Source organism: Salvelinus namaycush, chromosome 31 (genome assembly GCF_016432855.1).
Source record: "Salvelinus namaycush isolate Seneca chromosome 31, SaNama_1.0, whole genome shotgun sequence".
In the NCBI taxonomy this organism is placed as follows: Eukaryota; Metazoa; Chordata; class Actinopteri; order Salmoniformes; family Salmonidae; genus Salvelinus; species Salvelinus namaycush.
In genome coordinates, this window is record NC_052337.1 from 43659059 (window position 1) to 43682696 (window position 23638).

The following is a 23638-nucleotide window of genomic DNA, read 5'->3' on the forward strand; positions in this document are numbered from 1 at the left end:
GAGAGCAGTTCACACCAGACATCCTAAGAATATTGCTTAACTGAAACAGTTTTGTAAAGATGAATGGTTCAAAATTCCTCCTGACCGTTGTGCAGGTCTGATCCGCAACTACAGAAAACATTTGGTTGAGTTTATTGCTGCCAAAGGAGGGTCAACCAGTTATTAAATCCAAGGGTTCACATACTTTTCCACCCTACACTGTAAATGTTTACACGGTGTGTTCAATAAAGACATGAAAACGTATAATTGTTTGTGTGTTATTAGTTTAAGCAGACTGTGTTTGTCTATTGTTGTGACTTAGATGAAGATTAGATCAAATTTGATGACCAATTAATGCAGAAATCCAGGTATTTCCAAAGGGTTCAAATAGTTTTCTTGCCACTTTAAGTAGTACTGTCTGGCTGTAAAGCATGCATACAAAAACATTGGCAATGGTTAATCAATATTAATACAAATTATTTAAAGGCCCAGTGCAGTCAAAAAAGTGATTGTCCTGTGTGTTATATACGGTATATATCTACATTATGAGGTTGGAATAATACAGTGAAATTGTGAAAATTCTGATAATGCCCTGATAGTGTAAGAGCTGTTTGAAAAGACCGCCTGAAATTTCTGCCTGTTTTGGTGGGATGGAGTTTTGGCCTGCCTGGTGACAGTACCAGGTGGTAAATTAGTTAATAGACCAATAAAAAGAGAGTTCCAAACCTCTCTGCCAATAGCAGCTAATTTTCAGTTTTTTCATTCCCACTCAGACCACCCCCAGACAGTCCTAGCTAAATTCTTGCTTGAGAAATTTCTCTTTGCTAAGAAGCTACTTTTGTTTCTTTGTGATACTTAATTGTTACCCAGAAATGATTTGATATTGAGATAAACATGGCTGCTTTGGACCTTTAAACTGTTGTCTTTTTTGTTTTTCTTTAATATTGTAAAATGACATGTTGCTCTTCTGACAGTGTTGCCCAGTGTATGACTCGGTCAAAAACAAAGGCTTCTTGGTTGGTAAAAAAACAAACAGTGAATTGAATAATTGTTTAAAAAAGCACAAATGCCCCTTTATCTGTCTGAATAGTTTAACTGATGTATTTGAAGGATGGTATTTGAAGCACTCCTCTGTCCTGTCAGGAATTCAGGAATTCAATGTCCTTCAGGAATGCTCAACAAGGTTTCAGGAGCCAACTTGTCTATCATTCCGCATTCACGTGCTTGTCGGGAACTAGGAAACTCACAAATGTCCAACTTGCTAACTGGTTGAACGCAACACGTTTATAACTACAACCGGTTAGCAAGTCTGAAATGTCTGCATTTTCTAGTTCCGACTAGCACGTGAACGTTGCATCATTCCCTCTCTGCCTGCTGCAGCAGAGCACTGTCTTCAGCTTCTGATCAATGATTGGCTGGGCAAATAATGGGCGGACTTGAGGAAAAAAATTGGCATTGCCACTGTAGTCCAGCTCCAGTCCAGCTTTTGACTCTTTTACAGTTCAGTTTGGTTCCAGAACAGGGTACTTGTCTTTCTCTCCTCCTCTCTCTCCTTCCTTCTCTTCCTCTGCAACCAACCATGTGGATCACCTTTGTGACAATGGCCACGGCGATGGTGTGTTTGATGGGTGTCCATGGAGACGTGCAGCCTCAGAGAGACTTCGACCTGCAGAGGGTGAGACCAGACTCAAATCAAATCAAAGTTTATTTATTGCAATGTTAAAGCAGGTGCAGTGAAACACTTGTGCTTCTATCTCCAGCAGTGCAGTAAATATCTAACAGTACAATACTAATAAACAAATAATCAACGACAACAAAAAGAAACAAGAAATATCAGAAGGAGCAATGTCAGAAGGAGCAATATCAGAGTCCATGCTGCTTCCTTCTTTCAACTGCTTGCTTTAATTACCCAGGGTGCATCAGTGAAGGGCCTGCTCTGCTTCCACAAGACATTTCACATCACACTAGCTGGGTAATCTAATCTTTGTGGGAAATAATTAAGCACATTTTTAGAGGGAATTAGTAAACCCTCTTGGCATACTGTTGTATTGGTTTTTCATTAGGTGACGCATAACTTTAAAGGGCAACTGCACTTCCTGTTTTAGATTTGGTTAATTAAGAAATGCTAGCGGTCATGACTGAATTCAAACATGAGTTGCTTTCAGGGTGTGGTTTGATGTGGTGTCTCGTATGTGTTCGCAGGTGGGAAGAGTTTTCCTTATTATTTAGCCGATTAGCTTCATGCGGCTGGTGTGCGAGCGTGGCAAAATTGGTTTGACTTTGGATAGCCTATATACGGGGCTTGTTAGGGGCCGTCAATAAATTACAAAATATAAATGTGTCAATGTTTTCATGATGCACAGCTTTGAGTTTTCTCATTAAATGCTTTCAAAATGTGTATATTAATTTCTACAATTTATAATTGGTTTGAGGTTTTAAGTCATTGAAATTTGGAGCTATTGGATTATTAACATATTGTTCCACAGGCATTACAATCGGGTTGTGTGCAGCTGCACTCCGAATTGATGATTACTTGTGTGCTGCCAGCTGTGGGCTTGTGGGCAGGATTGAAACAAACCCAAACTTCATTTATGTTGTGATTCAATCCCGACCACAAATCTCACAAAACTGTTTTTGACCACACTGAATTTATGACCAAAATTATCCTATTTACACGTTATACTCAATTTTGACAGTGGAATAAATGTTTGACTCATATCAATGCTACGTAGTCTGTTTTCTAAATGAGAAGTTGTTTTTAGGGGCAGTTTCTCTTTAACCTGGACCTCTAGTCCGTGAGTCTATTATTTAAATAAGTCATAGACATGTTCCCCGACCCCACATGTTCAGTACTCATAGGCTGTCTGATAGGGAACGGAACGTTGTATCCGTGTGGTCGGGACGGGACCGCATTAGGACAGAGGCTGAGGCTGAACCCAAAGCAAACAGTGCTAGGGTCAAAGGTCAGGCAGACAGCAGGGTTGCAAAACAGATAGAATGACTAGCAATGCACGCCAAGTTCCCTCGGCCCATGGTCCATGGACAGACACAGATATAGAACTAACTTCCTTATGAGATAATTATCTACAGTACCAGTCAAAAGTTTGGACTCACCTACTCATTGAAGGGGTTTTCTTTATTTTTACTTTTTTCTACATTGTAGAATAATAGTGAAGACATCAAAACTAAAATATTAACACATATGGAATAATGTAGTAACCAAAAAAGTGTTAAACAAATCAAAATATATGTTATATCTGAGATTCATCAAAGTAGCCACCCTTTTCCTTGATGACAGCTTTGCACACTCTTGGCATTCCCTCAACCAGCTTCATGAGGTAGTCACCTGGAATGCATTTCAATTAACAGGTGTGCCTTGTTAAAAGTTAATTTGTGGAATTTCTTTCCTTCTTAATGCATTTCAGCCAATCAGTTGTGTTGTGACATGGTAGGGGTGGTATACCCGAGATAGCCTTATTTGGTAAAAGACCAAGTCCATATAATGGCAAGAACAGCTCAAATAAACAAAGTGAAACAACAGTCCATCATTACTTTAAAACATGAAGGTCAGTCAATCTGGAAAATGTCAAGAACTTTGAAAGTTTCTTCAAGTGCAGTCGCAAAAATCCTCAAGCACTATGATGAAACTGGCTCTCATGAGGACCGCCACAGGAATGGAAGACCCAGAGTTACCTCTGCTGCAGAGAATAAGTGCATTAGAGTTACCAGCCTCAGAAATTGCAGCCCAAATAAATGCTTCACAGAGTTCAAGTAGACACATTTCAAAATCAACTGTTCAGAGGAGACTGCGTGAATCAGGCCTTCATGGTCGAATTGCTGCAAAGAAATCAGTACTAAAGGACACCAATAATAAGAAGAGACTTGCTTGGGCCAAGAAACACGAGCAATGGACATTAGATCGGTGGAAATCTGTCTGCTGGTCTGATGAGTCCAAATTTGCCATTTTTGGTTCCAACCGCCGTGTCTTGTGAGACGCAGAGTAGGTAAACGGATGATCTCTGCATGTGTGATTCCCACCGTGAACCATGGAGGAGGAGGTGTGATGGTGTGGGGATGTTTGCTTGTGACACTGTTTGTGATTTATTTAGAATTCAAGGCACACTTAACCAGCATGGCTACCACAGCATTCTGCAGCAATATACCATCCCATCTGGTTTGCGCTTAGTGGGACTATCATTTGTTTTCCAACAGGACAATGACCCAACACCCCTCCAGGATGTGTAAGGGCTTTTTGACCAAGAAGGAGAGTGATGGAGTGCTGCATCAGATGACCTGGCCTCCACAATCACCCAGCCTCAACCCAATTGAGATGGGTTTGGGATGAGCTGGACCGCAGAGTGAAGGAAAATCAGCTAACAAGCGCTCAGTATATGTGGGAACTCCTTCAAGACAGTTGGAAAAGCATTCCAGGTGAAGCTGGTTGAGAGAATGCCAAGAGTGTGCAAAGCTGTCATGAAGGCAAAGGGTGGCTACTTTGAAGATTCTAAAATATCAAATATATTTTGATTTGTTTAACACTTTTTTGGTTACCTTATGATTCCATATGTGTTATTTCATAGTTTTGATGTCTTCACTATTATTCTACAATGTAGAAAATAGTAAAAATAAAGAAAAAACATGAATGAGTAGGTGTGTTCAAACTTTTGACTGGTACTGTAAATGACTTAGAAACTCTTCCTGTTGTTCACACTGTTAAAAGAGACAAATTGCTGCTGGCCTATATACATAGACATGGAACACTTTAATAAGGGTCACTTTAAGAATGTTTACATACTGTTTTACCCATTTCATATGTATATACTGTATTCTAGTCAAGTACATCCTGTTCAACTATTGCTGTACATATACTATTCTATCCACGTATTCTTCAGACAGGTTTGACTCCTCATGTGTAGCCTACTGTCTGTATGTTATGTTCAGTTTGCACTAAATGCCGTGTGACTGGGTAGGGTTACTCTTATAGAGTATCTCTGATAGAGCAACTCCAGTGGGTTTGACTCCATCTGTGTGTTTTTTTAATCTGTTGAACCTGTATTTAGGCAGGGAAGTCCCATTGAGACCCATGTCTCTTTTGTAAGGGACCCCTTGATCACAAAATCAGCAAGCAATACAAACAGTACTGTCTTGCGTGTTGGCCTGGTGTATGACTCCTCAGGCTTAGGTAGGGCTCTGGTACAGCCACTCTGGTCGGTTGACTTGTGGGTTTGACTCTGTCTATGTGTTCAGTTTGCAGGGAAGTGGTACCGTGTGGGCCTGGCGTATGACTCCCCAGGCTTCACTTCTTACTTATATAGTACCCGTTCTACCTTCTGTCGGTCTATTTTTTCTCTATATCTAGGTTTCTCGATGGTTTCTACTCTCTCTCTCTGTGTATTCAGTTTGCAGGGAAGTGGTTCCGCGTGGGCCTGGCGTATGACTCCCCAGGGTTTACTGCCCCATACAGAGACAAGCTGAGAGTGTCCATGGGCATCCTGAATCCCCAGACCAACGGCAACGTCAACCTCACCATGTGGACCCAGAGGTGGGCAGGAACACATCATTAAACACAACACTAGAATGGACATTGGCATTCTGGCAAAAATAACTACGGGATTGACATCCTGGTCAGGGCATTGAACATGTACTTAAAAGGGGAATGCACATTCATATCATATGTTCTTTTTTGCTTGTGTGAAGATCATCAGGATGCCGCAGTAAGCTTTACACGTATGAGAAGACAGCGATACCTGGCGCCTTCACCTATTTCAGCACCCGTGAGTCCTCGGCCTGCCAGCACTAATGCTGTGCATCTCAATGACAAACCAGTAATTATACCCCCCGACCATCCCATCCAGACAAACTCGGCCCATGGCTGAATGTAGTTGGGGACCCCTGCTGTACGGAGTCGGTGATCATTGCATTGGTCTTGTAAAGTGTTCTTTTTTGTTGTTGTTGAAAATAATGAGAGAATATATTTGTGTTTTTTCAAGGCCATAACAAAGTAAAGGACATCACAGTAGTGGAGACCAACTATAATGAATATGCACTGGTCCTGAAGCACAAGAAGATGGACAGAGAGTACACACAGGTGGCCCTCTATGGTACGTCTGCTCTTCAGGTAGAGGTATGACTGACCAGGTTTAAACCAGGGTCTCTCATGCACCAAAATACCATTTTTTTCCTACTTACCCAGTGTCAGATGAACTCTTTTGTATGTCTTTATGTGAAGTTTGAAGATCATTTAAGTTAGCTTATTGTTAGCTTATCGCAAAGACCGGCGGGCAAGGTTCACCTAACCTTCTCGGTTACATAGGCTTAGAATGGGGCAATATGCTCATAAATCAGGCACATTCGAAATTGGACGTCTAGGGAAAACGCCTTCAAAACCGGCCACTTTTGGCAACAGTGAGCGCTATTACCATCAAGTAGGCTTGGGTTTTGCTAGGGCGTTGTGGACCAGGGTGGTGAACGAGCATAATCCCATAACTTTAGATAGATGTAATCTCATGACTCCAGATCAGAAGGTCAGGTGTTCAATCCCAGTAGTGGACACTCGTATTTATTACAAAACGTTTCCTATTCCAAACCTTAACCCTTAACCTTAACACTTACCTTAACCATTCTGAATGAGTGCCTAAACATACTGTTTTAACCTTATCCAAAACCTTAACCCTATACCTCGAAATTTGGAGCAACTTCAAAATTTGACGCTTGGAGAAACATGGAATGTCTAATTCTGGAGTGAGACTGTACATTGTATTTGTTGAAATGCATGTTAGCTTGCATTAAACGTTGCCATTCGTCTGTCTGCCTGCAGGCCGTTCTCAGAAGGTAAAGCCTGAAGTGATTCAGAAATTTCGAGACTTTGCCACATCTCATGGATTTCCCAAGGACGCCATTCTGACCCCACCACCTGCAGGTAGTAGCCTAAGTATGGACACACGCACAGACTCACAGACACCCAGAGTCCCTAAATTTCTCGTCTCTAAGCTGTACGACTGAAAGCAGACAGTGTGTCACACAACATTGTCGTGCTCTTTGTTGTTTTGCAGAGAACTGCCCTCCTTCTGGACGCTAGGTGAGTCACTGGACATCCTTTCTACAGACAATCTATGTTGTTGACAACTGACTACAATTACCGGAACTCTTGATATTTCAATAAACTGCAGGTTTTGTTCTTGTGCTCTCCGTCAGATCCGAGCAACATGGTGATTACTCATTGGTTTGCTTCGCCGCACCGGTTTCCCAGCACTTATTAGACATTTGTCTCTCCATCGGAGCACAGCATCAGGATTGGTTTCACCTTTACACCACACCGTTTCACAGGGCAACAGCAGAACCTCAACACGCTTTACCTCACAAGGGTGAAATAGTATAACGACTAATGCCAGATGCGCTTTTAGACAGTCCGTCTTATTTTATTACCAACGTCCTCTCTGATGTCTGTCCGTCTCTTGTCCCCTCAGTACAACGGACTGTTCAATTCGTTTTTCCTTTCTGAATCCGATAAACAAGGGACATCATTGTCTTGTATAACACTGCTATGGCTGAATAAATGCTAGTGTTCCTCTGCCTATGGTGCCACGTGGTGTCTGTGACCTCTTTGTCTTTTTCCCTGCCTGTTGGATCGCAGCCCTCAGCGCATAAGAGTGTTAGAGCGATTAAAGAGAGAGAGAGACAGACAAATGTAAAATTGGGGAGAGAGACTCTGACTGAAAAGGAGATACTGAGAGAGATAGATATAATTGGAGAGAAGGTGAGATAGATACAGAAGAAACTTCAGTCTCTTTCAAGTTTGGGCGACATATATTTAGAGCATTGTTCAACACAGAGTAGACCCTGATTTAAATTTCTGTCATGCTCTACTGCTGCTTGGGACATCGATCAATCAGAGCGGGCCAATCAGGATCCAGAACCCAATAATCAATATTGTTACCCATGGAGTGTGTGTGTGTGTGTGTGTGTGTGTGTGTGTGTGTGTGTGTGTGTGTGTGTGTGTGTGTGTGTGTGTGTGTGTGTGTGTGTGTGTGTGTGTGTGTGTGTGTGTGTGTGTGTGTGTGTGTGTGTGTGTGTGTGTGTGTGTGTGAGAGAGTTTGTGCGTACATGGCTGTATGTGTGAGTGTGTTGGTATGGTAGGTGTGTTTATGTGGGTTTAGTTCCATATGTTTATCTGAGCAACTCATGTTCATACCACATACATAACAGGTTACATGTTTTTGTGATGAAGAACTTTCAGAACACTAAGGTAACTACGGGGTCCCACAGGGTTCAGTCCTTGAGCAATAATTGATTTCGCTATACATGCTACAACTCTGTGGCGCTGAAATGTAATGATTTCCCCCCCCTGTTAAATTCCACTTTGATGTCCAATGTTTCAGAAAAAGGGACAAACAGTCAGATAAGGAGAACTTTGCTCTATTTGCTGTTTGTTTTCTGCTGGAGTTTGAGGGGGTATAGAAAGGGGTAAATACATATGGGTCAATGCTCTCTGGTTTGCTAGAATAGTCCAGTGGAGGGATGGAGGGATCAGAGGTGGAGGGTTGGAGGGGTGGGTGTGCTCTCCCAGCAGATCCAGGAGCTCAGAAGAAACTCAGTCGGGGGTTCGTATCGGAGACACACAGACAGAATGCAGCAGGGTGTCATACTTGTGGTCCTTTTGGTCCTGGTGGACCCCCTCCATGGGGTGCCAGTGCTTGCCGAACCTCTCTTCCCCACACAGGAGAACTTTGACCTGAGCAAGGTAAGAGTTAGTTTCTTAGTCATCGAGGTTACTCTTTCTCCCTTTCTCATAGCCTTCCCAATGAGTTTGCTCTGTCTCTCTTGCTTTCTCTCAAATATTCTTCAATAGCACAGCCATAACCAGTTGCGGGTTTAAAAATTGTGTGTACTGGATGATTCAGTTGAGAGGTCAAAATGTGTTTGCTTTTGGTCAGCTTGTACGGTCTAAAGTGTTTCTATGGGTGCCTGTTAACATCTGTAAATACTGCATTGTTGGTCTGTAAAAAAAACTCCATCTTGGAACCCAGAACCAAATTACGTTTTGATTAATCATGCCACATGACCTGGATTTGAACCTTTATTTTAAGCCTTTTCCAGAAATGAGAATTAGACCAAAAATTAAAGCAATAATTTGTCTGAGGATAACAAGAAATGGGGACAGTTTGATGAAAAAGCTTTAAATATTTAAATCCAGGTCATGTGAGACTAGTCATGAGAGACTAGTAGTGCATATATATTCTCTGTCTGTCTTAATTCTCTCTCTCTCTCTCTCTCTCTCTCTCTCTCTCTCTCTCTCTCTCTCTCTCTCTCTCTCTCTCTCTCTTCATGGGTCAGTTCATGGGGAAGTGGCATGATATTGCGGTAGCGTCCACCTGTCCCTGGATGCAGCGCCACAGAGGAGACGCAGCTATCGGCATACTGGAGCTGCAGGCCGGGGACACTGAAGGCAAAGTCAGCATGAAACGCAGCATGAAAAAGTGAGCTTACACACACACACATATGCGTGTGTCTCTGAACTGCCTCTAATATTGCTACTGGATTCACCATAGCTTAACTAAATATATTATGTACGTACGTGTGTGTGTGTGCGTAGGCACGGGACATGTAAGCAGATCTCTGGTGATTATGAGCTAACAGACACACCTGGAAGATTCACCTACCACGTTGCCAGTGAGTCTTTAATGTCTGTTCATACCCTGAATCCCAAATCAAGTCATATCCCTTACCTCCTGGGCGCTTGTAGATCTGAAAAAACTTGTCCCCTCTGATATGCAAGATAGAATTGCAGCCAATGGCTTACACTGTTCTAATACTCTCAGACTGGGAGGTGAAAAATTATACCACTGTCTCACCAACCATATTTATGAAGTCAAAGATGGCAGGTCATTGACAGTATGTACTGTATGTTTGTGTTCTCCTCCATGCAGAGTGGGGGGCTGATGTTGATGCCTATGTCGTTCACACTAACTATGATGAGTATGCCATCGTCATGATGAGTAAACAGAAGACTGGTGGCGAGAAGACCAAGTCTGCCAAGTTATACAGTGAGTGTCACTACTAATATGGAGCAGATAGCCTAGCGGTTAGTGTTGGGTCAGTAGCCCGTAAGGTTGCTGGTACAAATATCTGTACAAATCTGTCGATGTTCCCTTGACCTAACCCTAACTTGCTCCAGGGGTGACGGGCTACTATAGTTGACCTATGAAACGACACATTTAACTGCACCTATCCGGTGTTTCTGACAAAACCTTTATTTTAATTTATTTTACTAACGCACCTGTATCACACAACACCACTGAGACAATGGGCGGATTCGATTATGCTGAGCCGCAGGGCCCCGGGCCAAAAGCCTGTCACGTCATCCAGCAAAATCGGGGAGGGAGGTGCTCCCTTCTCAAATCGAACCGTAATCTGTGCTGCTCTGTCATTTTTTCAACAAGGCAGCATGGTGCATCGTCCAGAAACATATACAACATCTCTCTCTTTTGTAAATATGTAAATTTACACATTTACATATGTAAATGTTTACATTTTTCATTGGGAAGGCAGATAGTGTTTTCATCAAAAGCAATCACAGAATCCTACTAATTACTACCCATGCTTAATTACATGACTTTTGTTTTGAGCCAACTTCGCCGTGGCCTTTGAACAGAGCACCTGGCTCACACCTCGGAGGTAGCCTGGTTCAAAATCTAATGCAATCAACTTTCAGCCGATGCAAAACACGCCTACACGTGCGCCCGGGTGAGATTAATCAAACCCCTTTATTAGCCTGGTTCCAGCTATGGTGGTCGTTTGTCATGTTTTGTGCAAGGGCGAAATTGTGTTGCAGATATTGGATGGGTCTAACAGTAGACGGTGGGTCCAGGTTTTTTTCTGACATTTTAAAATGCATTTCCTGCAATTCTACACAGTTTGGCATGACTTATTATGCCGTATTACGAGGGGTATTTTGAAAACACAGTATAAGTATAAGTGGAAGGCCGCCCAACCCCCCCCCCCCAAAAAAAATATATATATATTGAGGGGGAGGGGGAGCAGCTAACTTCTTATATTTCAACTCCTGCATTTCAACACATTTTGCCTTGGGGCAGAGAGAAAAGTGGTCTGTTTTTTAATATTATTCTACACATTTTGTCATGATTCTGAGAGAAAACCGCAACTTTCCTGCAATTCTACACATTTTGCCATGGGGAAGAGAGAAAATGTATAGCTCATCATGCTATTCTTCATATTTTGCCATGAGGATGAGAGAAAATGTTGTAACTGTCCAGTAATAATTTAACTTTTAAAAGTTCATATTCTGTTAACTCAAACCCAAATAATGTTGTTGACTCATCCTAAACTCGTATTTCTGGCCAAAGCATAAATTGGAGAAATAAAAACACTTAAAAAAAAAACACCTCAAGCAGACCTTTTAAAAAATGCTTTCTATTTCCTCATAGAGGATGATGTCATCCTGCTGAGGATGAGCTGGCCAATCAGTGGTCTACTCGCATAGATATTTTTAATGACTGGTATAAGCCCACACCAACGGGTTGTTGGGGTATGCCCACACCATTCCAACACAGAAAAGTTGCTTTTTAACATACTTAATTATCATTTTTTGGATGGAAAACTTTTTCACTCGTATTGTAATTAACTATAGGTCATATTCCATAGAGATCTGGAAGAACTGGACAGTTACTATACTGGTCAACTTTGTGCAAAAACACATAAATAACGGCTTTAAACTGTATAACTGTTAATGCACCATCATACCAGGTAATTTAATGCTTAAAAAAAACATGTGATGAATCAGATATATGGATACAGAAGTGCCATTTCTTACCGATCTCTACAGCTTCCGTACAAAAACAAATCCTGTGAAATGAGGTCAACAAATATTGGAGGAGCTACTGGGTAGCTACAGACAGACACATCAATGAAGCACCAAAGGCACACCCCATTTCTATTAGAAAATTGAGAAAGAGGAGGAGTTGGAATGTTTTTTTTGTGCCCAAAATCGACCGTTAAAGCAAATTTCCTGCAATTCTACAGATTTTGCCATTGCTGATGATGTGTTCATATGCTATCTCGGGGGCCCCCGACCTCCAGGTGTCCCCCCCAACCCCCAGAAATAATATGTATTAGCTATTATTCTACCATTTAGAAAATAGTAAAAATACAGAAAAACCCTTGAATGAGTAGGTGTGTCCAAACCTTTGACTGGTCCTGATATATAATTATTATTTATTTTTGAAGAAATTATTGGGGGGACCGAATCAACCTGTTCACCTGTGGTTTGGCATGAAGCAGCACAAACAGAAATATGACAATGACTATAGGAGTTGGCAGGACCACAAACAGATCTGGGACCAGGCCATTCACAGCTATAATGTTATTATCGTCGAAATAGATTTTATTTTTATGGTTAGTACTATATATTCTGCAGCAGAACTAAATTAAAATGCTGCCTCCTTCAGGCCGCACCATGGAACTGCGGACCACTATCTTGGACGACTTCAGGAGGCTGGTGAGGGAGCAGGGCATGGCTGATGACACAGTCATCATCAAACAGAACAAAGGTACAGGCACACAAACGTGCGCAAAACACACACGTACACACACACACACACACACAGGCAGGCACACACACAGGCATGTGTGCACACAGGCACAAACAAACACACACAAACACACCTGTGACATCCACTATGTGTCTGAACATTCTTTGACCTTTGAACCCCTGCTGTCTCTCTCCACAGGCGAGTGTATACCAGGAGCAGAGCCTGTAGCAGCAGAGTCTCAGTCTGAGATTACGGCACCGGTACTTCCTGTATTCAATGATTCAAGTTTCAATGTTGAGGTTGTACCCCGTATCAGAGACGGAGATTTAATTAAAAAGTGGATTTGGTGAAAGGCATTGAAGAAAGTTAATCAAATTCCAATTCCAATTCCACATTTTCTTCATTGAAAAGCATGGAAGATCATTTGAATTGGATTTGGAATTTCAGGAAACTTCCTGAATTGACTGGAATTGAAAGAGAATTGACCCCAACAATGCTAACTACTCACCTGTCTGTCTCCAGAGAGCTAAGAGGAACATAGTCCTCCCTGATCCTGCCCCTGTAGAGGGCTCCGGTATGGGTGATGACACCATGGTCTTCCGGAGTGCAGGTGAGAGTGCATGATGGGCCTGCTAGCTATGCCATTGACCTCTAAATGTAAGGTTTAGCCTACGCTTTGTGTGGGTCTAGTCAGGGAATCCCTGGAAGCTGATAGAACCAATTATGTATATTACATATACCGTATATTGCATACAGTGACTTACATAACGTATGTCTATGCAGGGATGGACTGGCCATAGGGAAATTCTGGCAAATTATAACTATTTGGCTAATAACAGGGTCCTCAGGGGGAAAAAATCTGGTGTTTTTGAAATTCCAGATTTCTGATCCCAGTCCATCCCTGTGTCTATGGTTAGCACCAACAATGCACTGCACTTACCAGGCTGTCTGACTAACAGTGCTACACTGCTACTGTACACCTCTGCTCAGAGTCCTGTAAGGCGGAGCCGGACGCAGGTCCCTGTTTCGGGATGGTGGAGCGCTACTTCTACAACTCCACCAGTATGGGCTGTCAGCTGTTCACCTATGGAGGCTGTATGGGCAACCAGAACAACTTTGTAACTGAGAGGGAGTGTCTGCAGAGCTGCCGCACTGAGGGTGAGGGGATAGAGTGTAACAGAGGTGGTTATTCCGTAGGTGAACCACACTCGAGTGATGGGTAATCTTGTGTGAGACCTCACGACTTCCGTTAGCTCCCCAGAGCTAAAGCCTTGACTTTAGCTCTGTGGGCTAATACAGTCTTGCGGTGCGTAGGAGACGCAGGCTTGACTTCCACCGGACAATTTACAATTTACTACTCGCTGTTTGTTTGTTTAAGTATGCATAGTCACTACGCGCCCACCTACATGTATAGATTACCTCAACTAGCCTGTACCCGCGAACACTGACTCGGTACCGGTGCCCCCCTGTATATAGCCTCGTTATTGTTATTCTTATTGTGTTACTTTTTATTATTACTTTTTATTTTAGCCTACTTGGTGAATATTTTCTTCTTCTTGAACTGCCCTGTTGGTTCAGGGCTTGTAAGTAAGCATTCCACGGTAAGGTCTACACTTGTTGTATTCGCCGCATGTGGCAAATAAAGTTTGATTTGATAACCTAGTTGGTAATGTGACAAAGCTCAACCCACTTTGAGATACATTATGATGCTCATGACCCTATCCCATAGGCTATGTGTAAGACTAGATGGTCTCTTATGTCTTATCCTCCTGTCTGGTGAGGTGTGTCTCTCTACAGCTGCCTGCAGAATGCCCATGGATGCTCAACCCTGCACTGGGCAGCCCAAGATATGGGCCTTCGATCCCAGCTCTGGACTCTGTCTGGAATATAAAAAGGACTACTGCCAGGGCAACAGTAACAAGTTCTACTCCAAGGGGGAGTGTGAGGAGTACTGTGGGGTGATGAAGGATGGTAAGAGAGATCTATATGCTCACACGCATACAGTGGGGCAAAAAAGTATTTAGTCAGTCACCAATTGTGCAAGTTCTCCCACTTAAAAAGATGAGAGAGGCCTGTAATTTTCATCATAGGTACACTTCAACTATGACAGACAAAATGAGAATTTTTTTCTCCAGAAAATCACATTGTAGGATTTTTAATGAATTTATTTGCAAATTATGGTGGAAAATAAGTATTTGGTCAATAACAAAAGTTTATCTCAATACTTTGTTATATACCCTTTGTTGGCAATGACAGAGGTCAAACGTTTTCTGTAAGTCTTCACAAGGTTTTCACACACTGTTGCTGGTATTTTGGCCCATTCCTCCATGCAGATCTCCTCTAGAGCAGTGATGTTTTGGGGCTGTTGCTGGGCAACACGGACTTTCAACTCCCTCCAAAGATTTTCTATGGGGTTGAGATCTGGAGACTGGCTAGGCCACTCCAGGACCTTGAAATGCTTCTTACGAAGCCACTCCTTCGTTGCCCGGGCGGTGTGTTTGGGATCATTGTCATGCTGAAAGACCCAGCCACGTTTTATCTTCAATGCCCTTGCTGATGGAAGGAGGTTTTCACTCAAAATCTCACGATACATGGCCCCATTCATTCTTTCCTTTACACGGATCAGTCGTCCTGGTCCCTTTGCAGAAAAGCAGCCCCAAAGCATGATGTTTCCACCCCCATGCTTCACAGTAGGTATGGTGTTCTTTGGATGCAACTCAGCATTCTTTGTCCTCCAAACACGACGAGTTGAGTTTTTACCAAAAAGTTCTATTTTGGTTTCATCTGACCATATGACATTCTCCCAATCTTCTTCTGGATCATCCAAATGCTCTCTAGCAAACTTCAGACGGGCCTGGACATGTACTGGCTTAAGCAGGGGGACACGTCTGGCACTGCAGGATTTGAGTCCCTGGCGGCGTAGTGTGTTACTGATGGTAGGCTTTGTTACTTTGGTCCCAGCTCTCTGCAGGTCATTCACTAGGTCCCCCCGTGTGGTTCTGGGATTTTTGCTCACCGTTCTTGTGATCATTTTGACCCCACGGGGTGAGATCTTGCGTGGAGCCCCAGATCGAGGGAGATTATCAGTGGTCTTGTATGTCTTCCATTTCCTAATAATTGCTCCCACAGTTGATTTCTTCAAACCAAGCTGCTTACCTATTGCAGATTCAGTCTTCCCAGCCTGGTGCAGGTCTACAATTTTGTTTCTGGTGTCCTTTGACAGCTCTTTGGTCTTGGCCATAGTGGAGTTTGGAGTGTGACTGTTTGAGGTTGTGGACAGGTGTCTTTTATACTGATAACAAGTTCAAACAGGTGCCATTAATACAGGTAACGAGTGGAGGACAGAGGAGCCTCTTAAAGAAGAAGTTACAGGTCTGTGAGAGCCAGAAATCTTGCTTGTTTGTAGGTGACCAAATACTTATTGTCCACCATAATTTGCAAATAAATTCATTAAAAATCCTTCAATGTGATTTTCTGGATTTTTTTTCTCATTTTGTCTGTCATAGTTGAAGTGTACCTATGATGAAAATTACAGGCCTCTCTCATCTTTTTAAGTGGGAGAACTTGCACAATTGGTGGCTGACTAAATACTTTTTTGCCCCACTGTACATACATCAGCTAGTGACTGGAACGAGCTGCAACAAACACTAAAACTGGACAGTTTTATCTCAATCTCTTCATTCAAAGACTCATTCATGGACACGCTTACTGACAGTTGGGGCTGCTTTGCGTGATGTATTATTGTCTCTACCTTCTTCTCTACCTTTGTGCTGTTGTCTGTGCCCAATAATGTTTGTACCCTGTTTTGTGCTGATACCATGTTGTGCTGCCGCCATGTGTTGCTACCATGTTGTTGTCATGTTTCGTTGCTACCATGCTGTGTTATGTGTTGCTGCCTTGCTATGTTGTTGTCTTAGGTCTCTCTTTATGTAGTGTTGTGTTTTCTCTCTTGTCATGATGTGTGATTTGTCCTACATTTTTATTTGATAAATGTTGTATTTTTAATCCCAGCCCCCAACCCCGCAAGAGGCCTTTTGCCTTTTGGTAGGCCGTCATTGTAAATAAGAATTTGTTCTTAACTGACTTGCCTAGTTAAATAAAGATTACTTCTTTTTTTTAAGAAGATATATATATATATACAGTTAAACATTAAAATATGGCAATATATGTTATCTTATGACTGTGTATTTGTGTTACAGGAGAAACTGAGTTCCTGAAAGCAAACTGAAGGAGATTAGAGGTCATAAGGAAGAATACATCCTAACACAGCACAGAACACCGTCTGGGTTAGCCGTCTGAAAGACTACCTATATCATTCAATACAGAACAGAACCCAACACAATAAAATGATGGATTAAGCTGCTTGGCTTCATGTCTTATGTGAGCGTTGTCTTTTTTACATCAATAGTTGTCATAAAGTGCTTTACATCAACAAAGTCTTCATGAATACATTTGATTGAGTTTATATGTGGTTAACCAACATTTTGCTTCTCTTGCTTGGAACACCAAGTGCTCAATTCAATCTGTAGCGCTGAAGAGCTGCGCTACAGTGCGATAGAACTGTAGGCCTAGATTCAATCAGATTAACCTTAAACTGGCGATAACCAACACTAGCAGGGCTGATGTTTCGGCTGTGTCCGAGGTGGAATTGCATTGGCTCTGTCAAATCAGTGATCAGCTGGCTGCTCTTGTGATCATTGTCACGAAGCCACACCCATCCCACTCGCATTAGACGTTCCGAGCGAGAAGGTGTATGCTACATAGAAATAATGATGCTCAAATATAAAATCATTCAACTAAATGAGGATTTCTAAAAGCCTAATTGAGGTGTATATTACATCCAGGGGTGAAAATAGATGTAATGTCTTACAGGTATAGAACACCTAATTGGGCGCACACATTTTTTTAATATAGTACAAAAATGACAGGGTAGCATACACTGCTGACACTGACAAACATATCGATAAAAACAATGTTTTCTTCTTACGAAAGGGGAAACCCAAATACAATATGTCTATCTACCTTGGAGGAGGAAATCTTGTCCAAAAACAAACAAAAGTGATACTGATCCAATGACAAAGACAGTGAATATGCACACTCACCAGGGATATGGCTGATGTTTTCCGCTGGTGCCAATAAGGCTACTGTTCGCTCAATTAAGTTAAGAATTTTGATAACTAAATGACAGATTGGAGTCTTTTTATTGTCATCTCTTTCCAAACATTTTTCCCGTGATTGTATTTTAAAATTATTGCGATATGCCTGGCTGGGTCTCTCAGCTTATCCCTGACAGTCGCAACTCAACAATCATCTATTTGGTATTTGCAGCACTCGCTACCCAAATGGTGGGCCCTTCCGACTGTAGGCTATGCGATGTAAAACATTCCACAGCTTAAAAAAAAAAGCTAATGATCCTCTGTGGCCAAATCATGCTTTCCGGTGTTGTAGCCTATTATGAATAATTGTATTTATTTCTGTATAGACATGAGTAAGCTAATTAGGCTATATAGTTTTGGAACGTTTGATTCAATTTACTTTAGGGAAAGCTTAGCCTATGGACGCCTATGCCTTGTAATGTGGCATAAACACAACCAAACAATCACTTAACAAAGGCGCTCCTGTCGCACATTCGTCCACTCGCAAAATCATTTCAGCATCCTAACCCCAACAGTGCACTGTGCACCAGCAATTTGATGAATGGAAAGAGACGTGTTACAAAACACCTACGTAACATATGTAGCCTACGAAACAAGGTCCATGAAGTCAATAACTTGCTTGTAACAGATGACAGTCATATTCTGACTATCTCTGAAACTCACTTAGATAATACCTTTGATGATACAGTGGTCGCAATACGTGGTTATAACATCTACCGAAAAGACAGAAATGCCAACGGGGGTGGTGTTGCGGTCTATATTCAGAACCACATTCCTGTGAAGCTTAGAGACGATCTAATGTTATATACTATTGAAGTAATATGGCTACAGGTTCATCTGCCTCACCTAAAGCCCATTCTTGTGGGAAGCTGCTATAGACCACCAAGTGTTAACAGTCAGTATCTGGATAATATGTGTGAAATGTTTGATAATATATGTGATAAACAGAAAAAAATATTTTCTGGGTGATTTAAATATTGACTGGCTATCATCAAGCTGCCCACTCAGGAAAAAACTTCAAACTGTAACCAGTGCCTGCAACCTGGATCAGGTTGTCAGTCAACCTACCAGGGTAGTTACAAACAGCACAGGAATTAAATCATCAACATGTATCGATCACATCTTTACTAACACTGCAGATATTTGCTTTAAAGCAGTATCCAAATCCATTGGATGTAGTGATCACAATATAATAGCCATATCTAGGAAAACCAAAGTTCCAAAGGCTGGGCCTAATATAGTGTATAAGAGGTCTTACAATAAGTTCTGTAGTGATTCATATGTTGATGTAAAGAATATTCACCGGCCTACTAGCTGCCACCGATCCCTTTTTCCCTTTTCTGTTGGTTTGGTCTGATTTGTTTCACCTGTTTCTTGTTTAGACTTTTAGTTTGGCTATTTAAGTCGGTAGGCCCCTCTCCGTGCGGGCTTGTTTATTCCCACTTTGTATGTGGGGTAGTGCAATCTTGGTTTGGTTCCTGTTTTGGCCATGTGTTTTATGACGCTCAGTTTCGTTGTATGTACTATTTTGCCCGGTGCTGATTAAAGCGCTATTCAGAACTTTCTGCCTCCTGCACCTGACTCCGCACCCACTACGCCTAAGGTTGTTACAGTCTGGCTGTAAAGGTGCGTGCTGGTGGCAGGGAAATCAGGCGCAGGAGATCGAACTTGGTATAAAACGGCGCAGTTTAATAAGTGCTCAAAAACTCCGAAAACCAAAATATACAAAATAATACAAGTGGGTACAAAACCCATCGCACACCAGAACATATCTTGCACATAGCTTACAAACAAACAATCACCGACAAGGACAATGAGGGGGAACAGAGGGTTAAATACACAACATGTAATTGATGGGATTTGGAACCAGGTGTGATGGAAGACAAGACAAAACCAATGGAAAATGAAAAGAGGATCAGCGATGGCTAGAAGGTCGGCGACTTCGACCGCCGAACGCCGCCCGAACAAGGAGAGGGACCAACTTCGGCGGAAGTCGTGACACTGGCAGCCCAACTGATTGGCAAACGTACTGCAAATTTAGAAATGTGACTAAACTAAATAAAAATAAATTACACTTTGAAAACAAATAAATAATATCAATAATGATAGTAAAAAGCTTTGGAGCACCTTAAATGAAATTTTGGGGAAAAAAGCCAACTCGGCTCCTTCATTCATTGAATCAGATGGCTCATTCATCACAAAGCCCACTGATAATGCAAACTACTTTAATGACTTTTTCATTGGCAAGATAAGCAAACTTAGGGATGACATGCCAGCAACAAATGCTGACACTACACATCCAAGTATATCGGACCAAATTATGAAAGACAAGAATTGTACTTTTGAAGTCCGTAAAGTCAGTGTGGAAGAGGTGAAAAAATTGTTGTCTATCAACAATGACAAGCCACCGGGGTCTGACAATCTAGATGGAAAATTACTGAGGATAATAGCAGACAATATTGCCACATCTTCAATTTAAGCCTACTAGAGAGTGTGTGCCCTCAGGCCTGGAGAGAAGCGAAAGTCATTCCGCTACCCAAGAACAGTAAATATCATGACACAAGGCGAAACCCAGATGCAGACACAGGAGGCAGATGGTTGGAGTCTTACAATATTCATTAATCCAATAGCGTAAGGCAAGAGAATAGTCATGGACAGGCAAAACCATCAAAACCAGTTCTGAGTCCAAACGGTACCGAAGGGCAGGCAGGATGATCAGGCAGGCGGGAAAGTAGTCCAGAGTCAGGCAGGGGTCAAAACTTGACTAACATATAAGACGAACTGGCACAGAGAGACAGGAAACAGGGATAAATACACTGGGGAAAATAAGCGACACCTGGAGGGGGTGGAGACAATAACAAGGACAGGTGAAACAGATCAGGGAGTGACAGTAAAGCCCCCTTTACTGGCTCAAATAGTCGACCAATCAGCCTGTTACCAACCCTCAGTAAACTTCTGAAAAGAATTGTGTCCAGATACAATGCTATTTTACAGTAAACAAATTGACAACAGAATTTCAGCATACTTATAGGGAAGGACACTCAACAATCACAGCCCTTACACAAATGACTGGTGATTGGCTGAGAGAAATTGATGATAAAATGATTGTGGGGGCTGTCTTGTTAAACTTCAGTGCAGCTTTTGACATTGTTGATCATAGTCTGCTGCTGGAAAAACGTATGTGTTATGGCTTTACACCCCCTGCTATAATGTGGATAAAGAGTTACTTGTTACTTTAATGGAAGCCTATCAAATATAATCCAGTTAGAATCAGGAATTCCCCAGGGTAGCTGTTTGGGCCCCTGGCTTTTTTCCATTTTTACTAACAATATGCCACTGACTTTGAGTAAAGCCAGAGTTTCTATGTATGCGGATGACTCAACACTATACACGTCAGCTACTACAACGACTGAAATGACTGCAACTCAACAAAGAGCTGCAGTTAGTTTCAGAGTGGGTGGCAAGGAATAACTTAGCACTAAATATTTCTAAAACTAAAAGCATTGTATTTGGAACAAAACACTCACTAAACTCTAAACCTCAACTAAATATTGTAATAAATAATGTGGAAATTGAGCAAATTGAGATGACTAAACTGCTTGGAGTAACACTAGATTGTAAACTGTCATGGTCAAAACATATTGATGCAGTAGTAGCTAAGATGGGGAGAAGTCTGTCTATAATAAAGCGATGCCCTGCCTTCTTAACAACACTATCAACAAGGCAGGTCCTACAGGCCCTAGTTTTGTCACACCTTGACTACTGTTCAGTCATGTGGTCAGGTGCCACAAAAAATGACTTAGGAAAATTGCAATTGGCTCAGAACAGGGCAGCACTGCTGGCCCTTGGATGTGCACAGAAAGCTAATATTAATAATATGCATGTCAATCTCTCCTGGCTGAAAGTGGAGGAGAGATTGACTTCATCACTACTTTTATTTATGAGAGGTATTGACATGTTGAATGCACCGAGCTGTCTGTCTAAAATACTGGCACACAGCTCGGACACCCATGCATACCCCACAAGACATGCCACAAGAGGTCTCTTCACAGTCCCCAAGTCCAGAACAGACACAGTACTACATAGAGCCATGACTACATGGAACTCTATTCCACATCAAGTAACTGACGCAAGCAGTAAAATTAGATTTAAAAAACAGATACAAAAACACCTTATGGAACAATGGGGACTGTGAAGCAAAACAAACATTGGCACAGACACATGCACACACACACACACACACACACACACACACACACACACACACACACACACACACACACACACACACACACACACACACACACACACACACACACACACACACACACACACACACACACACACACACACACACACACACACACACACACACACACACGATAACATACACACTATACATACACATGGATTTAGTACTGTAGATATGTGGTAGTGGTGGAGTAGGGGCCTGAGGGCACACAGTGTGTTGTGAAATCTGTGAATATATTCTAATGTTTTAAAATGGTATAAACTGCCTTAATTTTGCTGGACCCCAGGAAGAGTAGCTGCTGCTTTGGCAGAAGCTAATGAGGATTCATAATAAATAAAAATACAAATACAAATGATATTCTGCGATTGTCATTAGGCCTACACTTGTAGCCTGAATTGATGCATCATCCACTGCTGTCCACGCGCCTTGGTCTCGGCCACTCATCTCCGCCTCCAAAAAATGTAAGTGTTCTCCACAAACCACAATGCAATTTGGAGAGTATGCCAACCAGTTTCAAATCAATTCACTAATTGCGGCTGACATGCAGTAATGTTAAATAATGGTATGAAAGCCTATAGTTTTTTGGACATGTTGTATTAATTGTGAAAGGCTCACGTTTTACCGGTATGGCATACCCACATAATTTATTTTACGGGAAGCCATACCGGACCATATCGCCTTACACACCCCTGATTACATCTCAGATTCAAGTGTTCGAACTTGTAAACAAGGCTGCATAGGATTTCCCTTATTACAACTCCGTGCAGCCAATGTCAGTGGCGATCCGTTTTTTTGTTTGTTGGTGTGCCTGTTTTGCATGTTATTTGTACATTAATACATGTCACATATCAGTTTGCAAACAGTTAATAAAGCTGCATACAAACATGGTCACTTTTTTTGCTTTCTTGAGTAAGGCATCCCCAAAATGCAAGTGTTTCAGCCTAGCTCAGTGCTTTCTGTGGTGGGGGTTGGTAATGTTCTCTAGTTGCGACTTGATTGGCTCAGTGTTCTGTCACTCATAGGGATACTCCCTCACCACAAAATCTATGGGGAGAGCTAAAAAATTCAAGCACATTGGGTGCAGCCATAGAGTTACATTAAAAGTGCCCATCCAAGAAGGATCGAGGTCAGTGGCCACAGATGAAATAACGTAAAATCACGTTATATCTACTGTAACTTTGATTGGACTGATCATGTCAACATAAAACTTTCAAAATCTTAGCTAGCAAGCTAGCAGTCATCATCATGAATCAAGTCGGCAATCTACTGGGAAATCCTTTTAAATCCTTGTCATATGAAGAGAAATAATGAAGAGAAATTATAGATAAATCGTATCGGTGCTCATCGGCCATTGGACATAAACATTACACAACAAGTTGGAAATCTCAAATTCAACAATGAGTGGTTTGGAAGGCATCTGTGGCTAACTGCAAGCACTGCAAAACAATCACTAGACTGCTATTCAGTGGAGAGGGGGTGTGGTCCAAGTCTGGGTTTAAGGGTCTCTTTTCCAAGCTTAAAAGGATAAACAGTCAACATTGGCCATACTGTCAATCCAACATGACTTCTGCTGCGTTCAAAACAACTGGAAACACGGAACTGGGAAATCTCAGATATCAGTGAATTCAAGACAACTGGGGACTCGGAAAAAGGTCGAGAACTCGGGCCTCTTTCTAGAGCTCCGACCTGAAGATCACTGACGT

At 42.0% G+C, this 23638-nt stretch overlaps 2 protein-coding genes across 6 annotated transcripts; both read left to right on the forward strand.

The window, feature by feature from the left end:
• Window positions 1-1447: 1447 nt before the first annotated feature.
• ptgdsa (prostaglandin D2 synthase a) lies at window positions 1448-7553 on the forward strand. 4 transcript variants are annotated; one of them, XM_038970224.1, is made up of 7 exons: window positions 1448-1654; window positions 5379-5521; window positions 5677-5753; window positions 5970-6080; window positions 6797-6910; window positions 7032-7057; window positions 7149-7553. In XM_038970224.1, the coding sequence occupies exons 1-6, from the start codon at window positions 1559-1561 to the stop codon at window positions 7055-7057; spliced, it is 567 nt and encodes a 188-aa protein (XP_038826152.1). In that variant the 5' UTR covers window positions 1448-1558; the 3' UTR covers window positions 7149-7553. The 4 variants fall into 4 exon arrangements, with proteins under 4 accessions (XP_038826152.1, XP_038826151.1, XP_038826155.1 ...); XM_038970223.1 differs by having other exon boundaries at window positions 7174-7553; XM_038970227.1 differs by having other exon boundaries at window positions 1449-1654; window positions 6797-6898.
• A 966-nt stretch (window positions 7554-8519) lies between these two features.
• Window positions 8520-16906, forward strand: LOC120025671 (alpha-1-microglobulin/bikunin precursor). 2 transcript variants are annotated; one of them, XM_038970221.1, is made up of 10 exons: window positions 8520-8719; window positions 9313-9455; window positions 9572-9648; window positions 9906-10022; window positions 12444-12545; window positions 12726-12826; window positions 13050-13137; window positions 13518-13685; window positions 14325-14498; window positions 16727-16906. In XM_038970221.1, exons 1-10 carry the CDS (start codon window positions 8606-8608, stop codon window positions 16753-16755), a joined length of 1113 nt encoding a protein of 370 aa, XP_038826149.1. In that variant the 5' UTR covers window positions 8520-8605; the 3' UTR covers window positions 16756-16906. The 2 variants fall into 2 exon arrangements, with proteins under 2 accessions (XP_038826149.1, XP_038826150.1); XM_038970222.1 differs by having other exon boundaries at window positions 8522-8719; window positions 12726-12787.
• Window positions 16907-23638: the final 6732 nt, after the last annotated feature.

What these genes read in the sequence shown, in the direction of transcription:
- ptgdsa (XM_038970224.1), top strand. Translation starts at nt 1,559, where the DNA reads ATGTGGATCACCTTTGTGACAATGGCCACGGCGATGGTGTGTTTGATG. An exon ending in GAGACTTCGACCTGCAGAGG is followed by an intron (nt 1,655 to 5,378) that starts GTGAGACCAGAC and finishes CTGTGTATTCAG; the next exon opens with TTTGCAGGGAAGTGGTTCCG. An exon ending in CTCACCATGTGGACCCAGAG is followed by an intron (nt 5,522 to 5,676) that starts GTGGGCAGGAAC and finishes GCTTGTGTGAAG; the next exon opens with ATCATCAGGATGCCGCAGTA.
- LOC120025671 (XM_038970221.1), top strand. Translation starts at nt 8,606, where the DNA reads ATGCAGCAGGGTGTCATACTTGTGGTCCTTTTGGTCCTGGTGGACCCC. An exon ending in CATGGTCTTCCGGAGTGCAG is followed by an intron (nt 13,138 to 13,517) that starts GTGAGAGTGCAT and finishes ACCTCTGCTCAG; the next exon opens with AGTCCTGTAAGGCGGAGCCG. An exon ending in CTGTGGGGTGATGAAGGATG is followed by an intron (nt 14,499 to 16,726) that starts GTAAGAGAGATC and finishes TTTGTGTTACAG; the next exon opens with GAGAAACTGAGTTCCTGAAA.